The 12,427-nt window shown below is 52.9% G+C and overlaps 1 protein-coding gene across 1 annotated transcript in view; it reads left to right on the top strand.

Annotated features, from left to right (window-relative positions):
- LOC147733678 (transient receptor potential cation channel subfamily M member 7-like) overlaps window positions 1-12,427 on the top strand; it is a 1,990,815-nt gene that overhangs the window by 1,514,994 nt on the left and 463,394 nt on the right. The window contains exon 27 of the mRNA XM_086958252.1: window positions 5,790-5,869. Coding sequence (XP_086814378.1) covers window positions 5,790-5,869 — 80 coding nt within the window. The remainder of the gene's footprint in view (window positions 1-5,789; window positions 5,870-12,427) is intronic.

The following is a 12,427-nucleotide window of genomic DNA, read 5'->3' as shown; positions in this document are numbered from 1 at the left end:
CTCATAGTATGCCGCGAAGCTCTCCGCGATGGCCGGGGGCTCAAGTACAGGCACCCCTTCCCGATCTAATATTTGGGGCAACGGCTGGGCATGGAGTGTGCCCTGACACAAGCAGTGTAACATCTTGCTGGATTTTTCCCCCCACTGATACACCCGACTACGAGTGGCTAACCAGGCCTGCTGTGCCTCCTCCATCAATACCGCAGTGTACTGCTGCTGAACCAGCACGAGCTGTCGTCTGGCAGGTCCACCGCCCCGCCTCACAACCCCTTCACTCCAGCGCTTCTAGATCTGCCTCTCGTTGCACCACACTAGGAAATATCGACGCCACGCAACGTGGGTTTTAATGCTTCCCAGAGGGTAATTGGGGATTCTATGGAGCCTAAGTTAGAAACCAGTTCATGATCTATTTCTTTGGTCATGTGCTCCCTGTACTCGTCCTTCAGCAGGTGCCACCCGACATATGCCACCGAAATGGCTGCCTGCCAGGACCTATTCTGAACATGAGGGCCACTGGCGAATGGTCGGACAAGGCTCTCGGTAAAATAGCCGCAGATAGTATCCTATGTGTCAGCCCCCTGGGAACAAAGATGTAGTCCAATCTGGAGAATGAGTCGTATACCGTGGAAAAGTAGGTGTATTCCCTATGTGGGCCATGCATGTATCTCCATACATCAGTCCAATCGAGTCCTGTGGCTAGGGCATGTAGTTTGGTGGGTGGGCCCCCCCCCGTCAGTTGCCCCACTCCTCCATTCATCGCTACCCAGTTCCATCACATCGTTCCAGTCCCCCCAACCACAGAGAGGGTATCCGGCATGTCGCTCCAAAGGGACATAAGTTTCTCCACCAAAGTCCACTGTAGCGGAGGTGGAGCATAAATGCTACCCAGGGTCACCCTGCCCTGTACAATAACATATCTGCCCTGTGTATCTGTCCAGAGTTTTTTGTGTGTATACGAGACCCTGCGGTGTATAAGGATCGCAACCCCCCCAAGAGCCCCTTGTGAATCCCGAGTGGAATACCTGATTGAACCCAAACCGTTGCAGGCATAGCGCCTTTGTGCTGAGCAAATGAGTCTCCTGGAGCAGAAGTACATCTGCACCGGCTCTTTTGGCAAATTGGAGAACTCCCCCCTGTTTCACCTTATCAAGCACCCCTACGCACGTTCCAACTAAGCAGGGAACCGGGGACTACCCGCCCTCCCCTCTCAGCAGTAGACATGATGGAATGATTCTATGTAAGCTGCAGGTGTCTCTGTGGCTCAGCATGTAAACAATGTGGCAGACATATAGCATCAAAACATGTGCAAACAATCCCCCAACCCCAGACCCCCACGTCAACCCCTCCCTCCACCCCCAACCCCGTACCCCACTAACATGGAAGCACCTGTCGCGGTCAGATCGTAGCCTAGTCCCCAACGAGGGAACAAGAACCACCCCCCCAATGGATCCCCAATTGACAACCCACAACTATAGGACTTCACTCCCACCCACCCACTCCTGCTGGGCCAGGCTTCCAGCCCTAAAGAGACTGGCCCACCTAGACATCCATAATTACCATACATTTAGATCTGTTCGAAAGTCCCATACATCATTTCACCTCCGATTGCTGCTCCGGTGTCGGATCTCGCTGTCGAAGCGCGGAGCCAGAGCACGAGCTGCGTCTAGACCTCGATCTCCTGTTACGTCGCTGCTGACTCCTGAGGCCTTCGGCGGCCATTCCACTCGAGGAAAAGTCCGATTTTCTACCCGGGGAAGTGTTGACCCAAATTTTTAACTTTTCATCCGTCCATTTGAACACTTCCTCTGGGGAATCGAAAAACAGTGTGCGGGACTTGAAGATGACTCTCAGCCACGCCGGATAAAGCAGGGCATACTGAAGCTTGAGGCCTCAAAGACGGGCCATTGCCGCAAGAAAGGATTGTCGCTGCTGCTGCACCAAGCGTGTATAGTCCGGGAAGATGAGGATGTTCGCATTGCCACACGTGACGGAGGCCTTCACCCTCTCCTGTCGCAGGATGGTGTCGGGATCTGAGTAATTTAGGAATTTGGCGATGATCGGCCGCGGGCGGGCCCCAGGTGGGGGCTTCTGCATCAGGGCCCTATGGGCCCACTGCACCACAAAGCAGCGAGAGGGCACTTCCGGGGGGAGCCAGCCCCCCAGCCACTGGGTAAGAAATCGGTCCACGTTGTCCCCTTCGCAGCCCTCCGGACATCCCACAAAGCGTAGGTTGTTCCCGCATGGCCAGGCCCGTTTGTATTTTCTCCATGTCCGCGACCTTCTTTTTGAGAATGGACATGTCGTCTTCCACCTCCGATATGCGGATCTCCGTGCCAGTGATGCGCTCCACTGCATTCCTCATGTCCTGGCGGAGTAATATGACGTCCGATCCCACAGCCCCGATCTTGGCGTCCAGCATGTCTCTGGACTGGGTTATTGCCGCCAACAGCGCTGCATTGTCAGGTGCCTGGTTCTGCGACCCCACAGCCCCGGCCGCGTGGCTCGCCTCCGTGAATTTATCAATAGTCCCTTGCTTGGTGTGGCCACCACTAGCACGATCCTGCGTCATCGTAGCGGGGTTGGTTCTTCCAGGCAATAGTACTCGCTACCCCAGAGATCATCACTACCAGCAACTCAGGAGTCAGGCAGAACGACAGGTACACCAGCTGGCTCTCTCCAACAGTCTCTAGGCGAACCGTGCTCAGCGCGGTGGGTCGCAGGGGCAGACTCCCGGTCTCCGGAGTGGGGCGTGGGCCGTGCGCCCACGCCCCACTCAGTCAATGACAATCAGAGGAGGATATGGCCCCAGCCGCAAGCCACAGGGGTCCCCCGCAAGAGGAACGCGGCCGACAGGCCCAAGGCGCAGCCCCAATGCACCTCTGCTCGGACACCTCACTGCTGGCCCACGGAGCTCCTCCGTCCTCAGCCACCACCACCAAGGCCCGATACGGCCTCCGAGCCTCCCCACAGCAGAAGACAGCAGCCGCCCAGGAAGTTCAATCCAGGGGGGAGGGAAGGTCAAGACGCCTCGCCGCCCTACGCAGGCCCGATCGGCTCTCCACTATTTTATTGATTTTTTAAAATTTTGTGAAAGGCAACAATTGCATGTAAAACTGCTTCATGTAACAAAAGTCTAGGTTGTAATGCATGCATAACCATTGGCCATCAGTACAATGTAAAAGTTTTTAGTTACAGGTACACAGTTTGTAACATGCATGTCGTATGTATCCCACAGTTTCTCCTATGAGAAAGCAGCGACAACATCTACCTTCAAACCATCATTGCACACAGTGCAGAGTTACAGTGAAATACAATGGAGAGTAAAGGGAACAGCTGTGGCGTTTAGCAAAAGTCCTTTCAGTTCATTCACCTTAGGCTTTAGAACAGATGAGACAACAAATAACAAAACAATAACAGTGACCTGCCCATATGATCTTTTCCCCTTGTCCCGCACATGTCTGTATCGTATATCCTTGTTAAGCCATCACTTATCATCTTCCGTTTGTGGTGTCCACGCCTGCACAGACACTTAATTGGCTCATATGTGTTCATGGATTACTGCGGCGTACCCACTAATGGTATGTGCTGTTCATGCTATCTGCTCGCCCACCTCCCGATCGGTTGGTTCCTCAGATCCCCCCGCCTTAACCCACTGCAGCGCGTGTACGAAGGTTTCCCAAAAGGCTGCTATGGGGTTGTTTCGCAGTCCTAATGTTTCTTCGTGTTTGATGTTGATGCTTTCTGCTTTGGCCAATGCTAGTAGTGAATGACTCCACGCTCGCACATGTGGTGGATCCTCTGCTTTCCACCATTTGGTTAGGAGCCGCTTAGCAACCACTACCTCAAATCCAGGAACCTAGATACTACCTTATGCAGAGGTTCTCTTAAATTGGTGCAGTAGATATTCCGACCATTCAAAGGGCAGTTTGTGGCCTGTGCATGTGTGTAACAGTCTACTTACTGTGCGCCAGTATACACCTATTCGGGGGCAGCTACATAACATGAGTATCAGCTCAGCCCCTGGTTCAGCACGTTTCGGACACGTCGCATACGAGCGGTTAAAGTATCGGTTGATCAGCTCAGGTGTGAGGTAGGCCCTGTGGATAATATATAACTGTATTTGTCTAAGCCTCATATTTCTAGGTATGCGTACCGGGCTCTCCAGTATCTGTTTCCATTCTTTATCTGCTAACTGTCGCCCCAAGTTAAGTTCCCACTTGCGACGGAGTGGGTTCAGGCTTAATGCCGCATGGGTCCTGAGGGATGCTTCGAACCAGCGTACAAGATGCCTTCCACGTCACATGACATGTAGATACTGTATGCTAAGGTGGGGGTTTGGTTCATTAGTCATGCCCCCCCATCTGGCTATCAATGTGGTTATCAGTGAGTGATGTGTAAGGAATTGTCTTGGTGGAAACCCCTCGTCATCTACTAGAGACGTATACGGTACGAGCGCGCAATCTCAATATTGATCCCCTAGTGTCTGGAGACCTTCCTCTAGCCACTACGCGATTGATTTTTCCTGAGCACTGTAGGCCCACTGGGAGACCCCTCCAGCGGTATTGCCAGCGCATAGGGAGTCACGCCTTTGGTGATGTACAGATATCTGCGGTAGCATTTGAATGCCACCGCTAGTAGCAATGGCATTGGCGTTTTAGGCTTAGTAGCAGGGTGAAAAAGTCTGACTATTTGCTGCAGAGAGTGGGGCGGCTGTGTGGTTGCCGTGTCCACACAATTCCTGTCTGCGAGCCAACGGGCTATCCACTGTAGTTGAGCAGCCACATAGTGCTCATAGCAAGATGCAGCAAGACCTCCTTGGTCTGTAGGTAGGTATAGATTCGCCAAAGCCATTGTGTGTCTTGGGTTCCCCCACAGGAAGTTACCAGATTAGTTTAGTTAGTGTGTTAAAAAAGACAAAGCCAATTTAATTGATGATGCTTAAATGATAAATATTTACAGAAACCTCTTTCCGCACATTAGCCTTAGAATGCTGTATGCTATACTTTTATCAGTAAAGCTGTACATCTGTGCAAAGTTAGTGACCATTTCAACTGAAAATCTGGTATCTATAAGTGACAATGTTCTACCACACAATGCTTTATTTAAATATAAATAATCACCCCTCCTAATCTCCTTTGAAGGTAGGTGGGTTGCGAAAGATTGTGGGTCAGAGAAGAGGGCCGTGGTACTAAAAAGTTTGAAAACCATTGGTGTTGATGATTCAAGGCAGCACTTCTTTCATCTTGCTGTACATTGTCAGAAAATGAAGTTCATCAGAGATTAGGTCCCGGGAAAGTTTTCATTTTATTAATGACATAAAGATGTAGAAAACTTTTTTTTTTTCCTTGCAAACATTTGTTAGCCAACCATATTACTACATTTTATTCGTCTTTTTCTCATAAGAGTGGGATGTCATTCTAATGCCTCGGAAAAAAGTGTTTGTTTCAGAACATTTAATCTATATTTTCAGTTTATAAATTCCTGTATTTAGATGTAGATTAGTATGACTACATGATGTGACCTTTTAAGAAGAGTAAAACATTTATAGTATTTTTTTTCTTTTTTGTTGTTAAAATAAATTTGTTGCACACGTTTGGTAAATGTAATAGGGATAAAAATATTACATTTATGCCAGTTGGTAAAGTTCTGTGATGTTGATGCAGAAGAAATGTTCTAATCCTAGCTGACGTTCCAGCTGTTGTATCAACACTTTTAGTCTTCGTGCGTAGCCGTAGTGTTATTTGGATTTTAGATTGGAAATGTAATTTGTATATATTTTGTTACTGTAGGTCACAGAGATAGCATGGAATTGCAAAGGTTTAAAGAAGTAACAGAAAAAGCTAAGGAGCTAAAACAAACTGATGTCCAGGTGAGAACTGTTTAAGAACTCTACAAAACTTTAATTGGTTTGTAATGTTTGTAACATCTAAGCATTGAAATGTTAATTATTTAAACCCTTATTTGAATCACAACAACTGAATATCTATTTCTACCTCTGTGTTATCTTTAATAACCTTTATGCATACCTAAAGTGAGACCTAGAGACTTGACTGTATATTTACGTCTTGTGCATGTCCTCCTTAAGTCTATCCTGGCAATGTAGAATTATGTTACCTGTTGCTTTCAGTATATGTAGAGTGGGCTTTTCTGGTCATCCCACTTCAAGCATTGGTTCATTTGGATCAGTTTTGACAGCCATTGATTTAAAATTTAGTCTGTAACATCTTTGGTCAGACAAAGCGAGTATCTATCTCCCCATCATGATATTGCCTGTTTGGGTGTATCATTCTGCCTCTTGTGAAGTGCTTGTACCGCAATGCATGAGGGGCTTTTTTTTTAATCTGAAAAGTATACTAAAAATGATGCATTCCGTTCGTTATCTCATGCATGAATTGAATACAGATAGTAGTCCTTTTTACATCTGGCTTGATGATGAAGCTGCCTGATGACCTATTGTTATCAGTTCTTCAAAATGTACAGTATGGGATTTTCTCCACCCAAGGAGTATTTCTCTTTCAACTCATGTTGTTGGTTGTTTGGTGTATTATTCCACCTCCGACAATATGCTTTCTTTTAAATACATGAGGGACTGTTTTAAATCTCACAAGAACAGTAAGTCATTGCACATTAAACGCTTTAATTCATGGATGGATTCTTTACTGAAAGCAATCTTTTGTTGCTTTGTACTATCTGAAAGAGACACGTTACTGATAGATTCCTTACCTTAGAATATCCCCAGGCGTCAGACTGGATCCGGAAATTTTTGCGTAGCAATACCCCTTCGCGTCGGTAGGCGTCGTCCGCGGCTCCGCGTACCCGCGTCGTTAGCGCCTGAATGACATCGTTGGAGTACTTAGACGCCGCCAATGCGCGCTGACGTCAGTTCTTCTTTTTTCCGCGCCAGCTAGCGCAGATCTGGAGAAGCTCTACACCTAGCCATTTTTTGACTGAACTTTTTGATCTTTTTGATCATTTCTTTCTTAGAGTCTTCGACTCTATCGGTGCCGGTAGGGATGCCCGGGTTCAAACCCTGTTCGAAGTGCGACCCACTGATGTCGGTTACGGACCCCCATCGCCGGTGCCTGAAGTGTTTAGGCCTTGACCACGACGATCGCACCTGCTCCGACTACCGGGCCCTGACGTCTAAAGCTAGGCGGGAGCGGTCCCGCAAGCGACTCGAACTCCGGCAGTCGGCCCGCGCCGTTCCAGGTCCCGGTCCCACGGGAGGTAGAGGGACCGGTCGCGGGGTCGGAGTCATCGCAGCTCCGAGAGTGGACATCGGTCGTCAGGCTCCAAGTCCTCAGGTAAGAGGCATCAGAGGTTGGAGCGACGTCATCGCTCCTCCGACCCACCCCGACGCTCACACAATGCCCACTGTGGACGCCGTCCCCAATGTTCCCTCTGGTCCGACTCTGGCGCCGGAATGGCGCCGCTGGGCGCCGCTTCCGACGGCCTTTGGAGATTTTTATTTCCATGAGGAGGCTCGTCTGTTAATCCTGCCTTACTGGAAATGGGTGACGAGGGAGATTGGAAGGGGTCTGAGGACCCTCTGGCACTGGAGTGCCAGTCTCAACAGGACTGGACATATGAGCTTGGAGAGGCCAGTGGTATTGACACTTCGCCAGACACTAAATTTGTCTCCCCTCCGACCATGGCTTCGGAGTAGGGGTCTACATATAGTGTAGTGTTGATGAGGGCGGCCAAGGCCTTAAACCTTGAGCTCCCCGTCGCGGCCGTGAGGACTAACCTCCTCACCGAGGTCCTCAAACCACAGACAAGCTCCAGCGAGCCTCTGCTGCCGTTCAATGAGGCCTTATGTAAGGTTCTTGTGGGCACTTGGTCCAAGCCCGCCACAGGTCCACCTGTGGATAGGAATGTGGCCAGACGCTACCGCCCGGCCCCGGGCGACCCTTGCTTTTTGTCCACCCATCCCACCCCCGAGAGTCTGGTTATCCAGACTTCCACTTCCCAGACCGCATTCCCGTCGGCTCCGCCCGATCGGGAATCCAAGAGATATGAGCAGTTCGGAAAGAAGGTGTTCTCGTCCCTAAGTTTAGGGCTGCGGTCTGTCAATACCGCCTGTCTCTTGGCCCGTTACACCCACACCCTGTGGGATGCGGTTGCGGACGTGCTGCCACAATGTCCGGAGGAGGTCCGGGCTAAACTCGCCCAAACCCTTGTGAAGGGCCGAAATGCAGTGCGATATTCCATCCGGTGTGGGTTGGATACCACGGACTCACTGGGCAGGGCGATGGCAACGACGGTGGCGGTTCGACGCCACGCCTGGTTGAGGTCGGCCAACTTTTCGGCCGATGTCCCGGCCACACTTCTGGACATGCCGTTTGATGGCCGTCGCTCTTTGGCGACAAGGCAGACAATGCGCTTGAGCGTTTTAAGGACTCCAGGGCTACGGCCAAGTCCTTGGGCCTCTCGGCCACACGCCAGCAATCTGGTGCCTTTCGCTCCTTTCGTGGCCAAGGAAGGGGCCGTGGGGGCGGTCGGGGACAACGGCGAGGCCAGTCCACACCACCCTCCGCAGCACCCGCCTCAAAACCTTCCTAGTCCGAGTTTTCAGGCCCATGTGACGCCGGTGGGAGGCAGGGTTCGCCATCACCTCTTCCACTGGCGCACTGTCACGTCGGACAGGTGGGTGCTGCAAATAGTCTGAAGGGGCTACTCCCTTCCCTTCAAGGCGACCCCTCCAGCCATGCCACCGCGATTCCACCGTGTGTCGGGGGATCACTTGAAACATCTGCAAGAGGAAGTCACGGCCCTCTTGGCCAAGGGGGCTATCGAGCGCGTTCCTGGGCCGGAAGTAGGGTGTGGTTGTTACTCCCACTACTTTCTGGTACCCAAGAAGGGCAAAGGGGGCCTACGCCCTATTTGAATTTGAATTTGAATTTTTTCCTATCTTGGACCTGCGGAACGTCAACGGCTTCCTCCGGAAGGAGAAGTTCAAGATGCTGACTTTGGCTCAGGTCTTAGCTGCCCTAGACCCTGGAGACTGGCTGGTAGCGTTGGACTTGCAGGATGCTTATTTTCACATCCCCGTCCTGCCGGCCCACTGGCGTTACCTGCGGTTCAAGGTAGGCCACGAGCACTTTCAATTTACCGTGCTCCTCTTCGGCCTTACCAGCGCCCCACGGGTGTTCACGAAGGTGATGGCGGTGGTCGCAGGTTATCTGCGCAGGTTAGCGGTGTCAGTCTTCCCCTACCTCGACGACTGGTTGTTGAAGGCGGGCTCGCCCCAGACAGTCGTCAGCCACCTCCAGATTACGGCCGACCTCCTGCACTTGCTGGGGTTCTCCATCAACATGTCGAAGTCGCACCTGTGTCACTCTCAGAAGCTCCTCTTTATTGGAGCGGTTCTCGACTCGGCGCTGTTTCGGGTTTACCCACCCGAACAGCAGGTTCGGGATATGCAGGCTCTGATTCCAATCTTCCAGCCTTTATCCTGAGTCTCCGTTAGGTTGACGCTGCGGCTTCTGGGGCTGATGGCCTCCTGCATCCTTCTGGTGCATCACGCCCGGTGGCGGATGCGAGCTCTGCAGTGGGACCTGAGTTTCAGTGGGCTCAGCATCAGGGCAACTTGTTCGACCATGTCCTGATCTCGGAGGGCACTGCGAGACAGCTGCAGTGGTGGCTCACGGACCGCGATTGGGTTAGTGGCAGATCCCTCTCCCTACCCCACCCGGAGCACGTGGTTGTGACGGACGCGTCCCTCCAGGGCTGGGGAGGCCACATGGAAGAGGCGGAGATCAGAGGCCTATGGTCTCTGGCGGAGTCCCGGCTCCATATCAACCTTTTGGAGCTGCGGGCGATTCGTCTAACACTGAAGGCATTCCTCCCCTCTGTTCGGGGGAGTGTAGTGCAAGTGTTCACGGACAACACCACCGCCATGTGGTACTGCAACAAACAGGGCAGGGTGGGGTCGTGGACCCTAAGCCAGGAGGCTCTGCGCCTCTGGCAGTGGCTGGAACATCAGGGCGTGACCCTGTTGGTTCAACACCTGGCAGGCTCTCTGAATGCCAGGGCGGGCGAACTCAGTCGTCGGTGCATGATGGATCACAAATGGCGTCTGAACTCGGACGTGGCGCAAGGCCTCTTTCAGCAATGGGGCGAGCCTTGTTTAGATCTATTCGCCACAGAAGAAAACTCGCAATGTCATCAGTTCTGCACATTGGAGTTTCCAAGACGGCACTCGCTCAGAGACGCTTTTTGTCGCAAGTGGAGTTGCGGTCTATTGTACGCCTTTCCGCCTATACCACTTCTGCCCAGAGTGCTGAAGAAGATCAGGCACGACCAGGCCCAGGTTTTCCTAGTGGCTCCGGACTGGGCACGAAGATACTGGTATCCCGAGCTACTTAGCATGTCAGTCGATCCCCTGATTCGTCTGCCTCTTCGGGAGGACCTTCTGTCGCAGCAGCAGGGGATGGTTTTGCACCCGAACCTGTCCAGTCTCCACCTACAAGCTTGGAGATTGAGCGGCGGCAGTTGAGGCCATTTGACTTGCCTCCCGAAGTCTGTGATATCATTCTGGCAGCCAGGTGTCCCCCCACTAAGTCGGTATACGCCTGCAGGTGGAACAGATTTGTGGTATGGTGCACAGCAAAGGTTCTGGACCCACTCTCTGCACCCCTTTCTGAGGTTCTCCTCTTTGTTCTTTCTCTTGCCCAGCAGGGCTCTGCTCTGGGCACTCTCAAGGGGTACCTTTCTGCCCTTTCCGCCTTCTTACGGCTACCTGATCAGCCTTCCTTGTTCAAGTCCCCCATTATAAATAGGTTTTTGAAGGGCATCACACACATGTTCCCTCCTGTTCACTTCGTGATGCCCCAGTGGGACTTGAATCTTGTGCTTACTTACCTCATGTGTGCTCCATTTGAGCCGCTCTATAACTGTCCTCTCCGTCTTCTTACTCTGAAGACTGCTTTCCTGGTTGCCATCACCTCTGCCAGGAGAGTGAGTGAGCTCCAGGCTCTTTCTTCTACACCTCCTTTCCTCTCTGTTCATCCGGACAAGGTGGTGTTGCGAACAAGACCATCCTTCTTGCCCAAGGTTGTCACGGCCTTCCACATCAGGCAGTCCATTACTTTGCCCACCTTCTTTCCGCCTCCGCATCCCTCGAAAGAGGAAGAGAGACTCCACCGTCTGGAACCAAAACGTGCGCTCTTATTATCTAGATCGCACACGCCAGTTCCGGGTGGATGACCAACTCTTGGTTGGTTACGTGGGCGCTAAGTAGGGAAAGGCGGTGCACAAGAGGAACATCTCGCGGTGGATCATCTTGTGTATCCAGACATGTTACTCCATGGCCAAAAACGAGCTCCCTGCTGGATTGCGGGCTCATTCTACTCGGGCCACGGCGACTACAACTGCTCTGGGCTGCGGAGTGCCCTTGCAGGACATTTGCCAGGCAGCTACGTGGGCCTCGCTGCACACGTTATCTGAAAGAGACACGTTAGTGATAGATTCCTTACCTTAGAATATCCCCAGGCGTCAGACTGGATCCGGAAAGTTTTGCGTAGCAGTACCCTTGCGCGTCGGTAGGTGTCGTCTGCGGCTCCGCGTCGGTCGTCGGCGTCGTGGGCGCCGTGATGACGTCGTCGGAGTACTTAGACGCCGCCTCCGCGTGCTGACGTCAGTTCTTCTTTTTTCTGCGCCAGCCAGCGCAGATCTGGAAAAAGCAGTTCCCTAGTCATTTTTTGACTAACTTTTGGATCTTTTGATCTATTTCGAAGTGTTCACGACTCCGACGGTGCCGTTAGGGATGCCCGGCTTCAAGCACTGCGACGAGTGCGAACGCCTCATGTCGATTACGGATCCGCACCGCCTGTGCCTGACGTGTTTGGGTGTCGACCATGACGACGAGGCCTGCTCCGACTGTCGGGCCCTCTCGAGGAAGGCCAGGCGGGAGCGGTCCCGCAGGCGACTCGAGATCCGCCAGTCGGCCCCGCGCCGTGTGAGGTCCCGGTCCCACGGGAGGTCGAGGGACAGGTCGCGGGGGCGGAGCCGTCACAGCTCCGGGAGTCGGCGCCACTCCTCCGGGTCCAAGTCGTCAGGTAAGAAGCATAAGAAGTCGAAGAGACATCATCGCTCTTCCGACTCCCCCCGACGCTCGCGCGATGCGGCCGGGGGTTCGGGTGCCACCGCCCACGCGGCTCCTCAGGAGTCGCGGGCGCCGCGTTCGGCTCCATACCCCCCGGTCCCTGGGCTGAACGCGACGCCGGAGGAGATAGAGCGCTTCCTCATGGCCATGAGGTCCCTTTCTTCTCCGACGGGTTCCGCGGCGCCTTCGGGCCCAGTGAACCCGTCTGGGGGCCCTAGTGGGTGGGGGGCTGCGACCCCGACGCCGTCGGGTGCTTCGGCCTCGCGCAGGGTTCAGCGGTCCCGGCGTCGTCGGTGCCTTCGGGCCTGACGCCGCAGGGTG

Source organism: Lissotriton vulgaris, chromosome 2_1, assembly GCF_964263255.1.
Source record: "Lissotriton vulgaris chromosome 2_1, aLisVul1.2, whole genome shotgun sequence".
Taxonomy (NCBI): domain Eukaryota; kingdom Metazoa; phylum Chordata; class Amphibia; order Caudata; family Salamandridae; genus Lissotriton; species Lissotriton vulgaris.
This window is presented reverse-complemented; position numbering and strand designations above follow the sequence as displayed.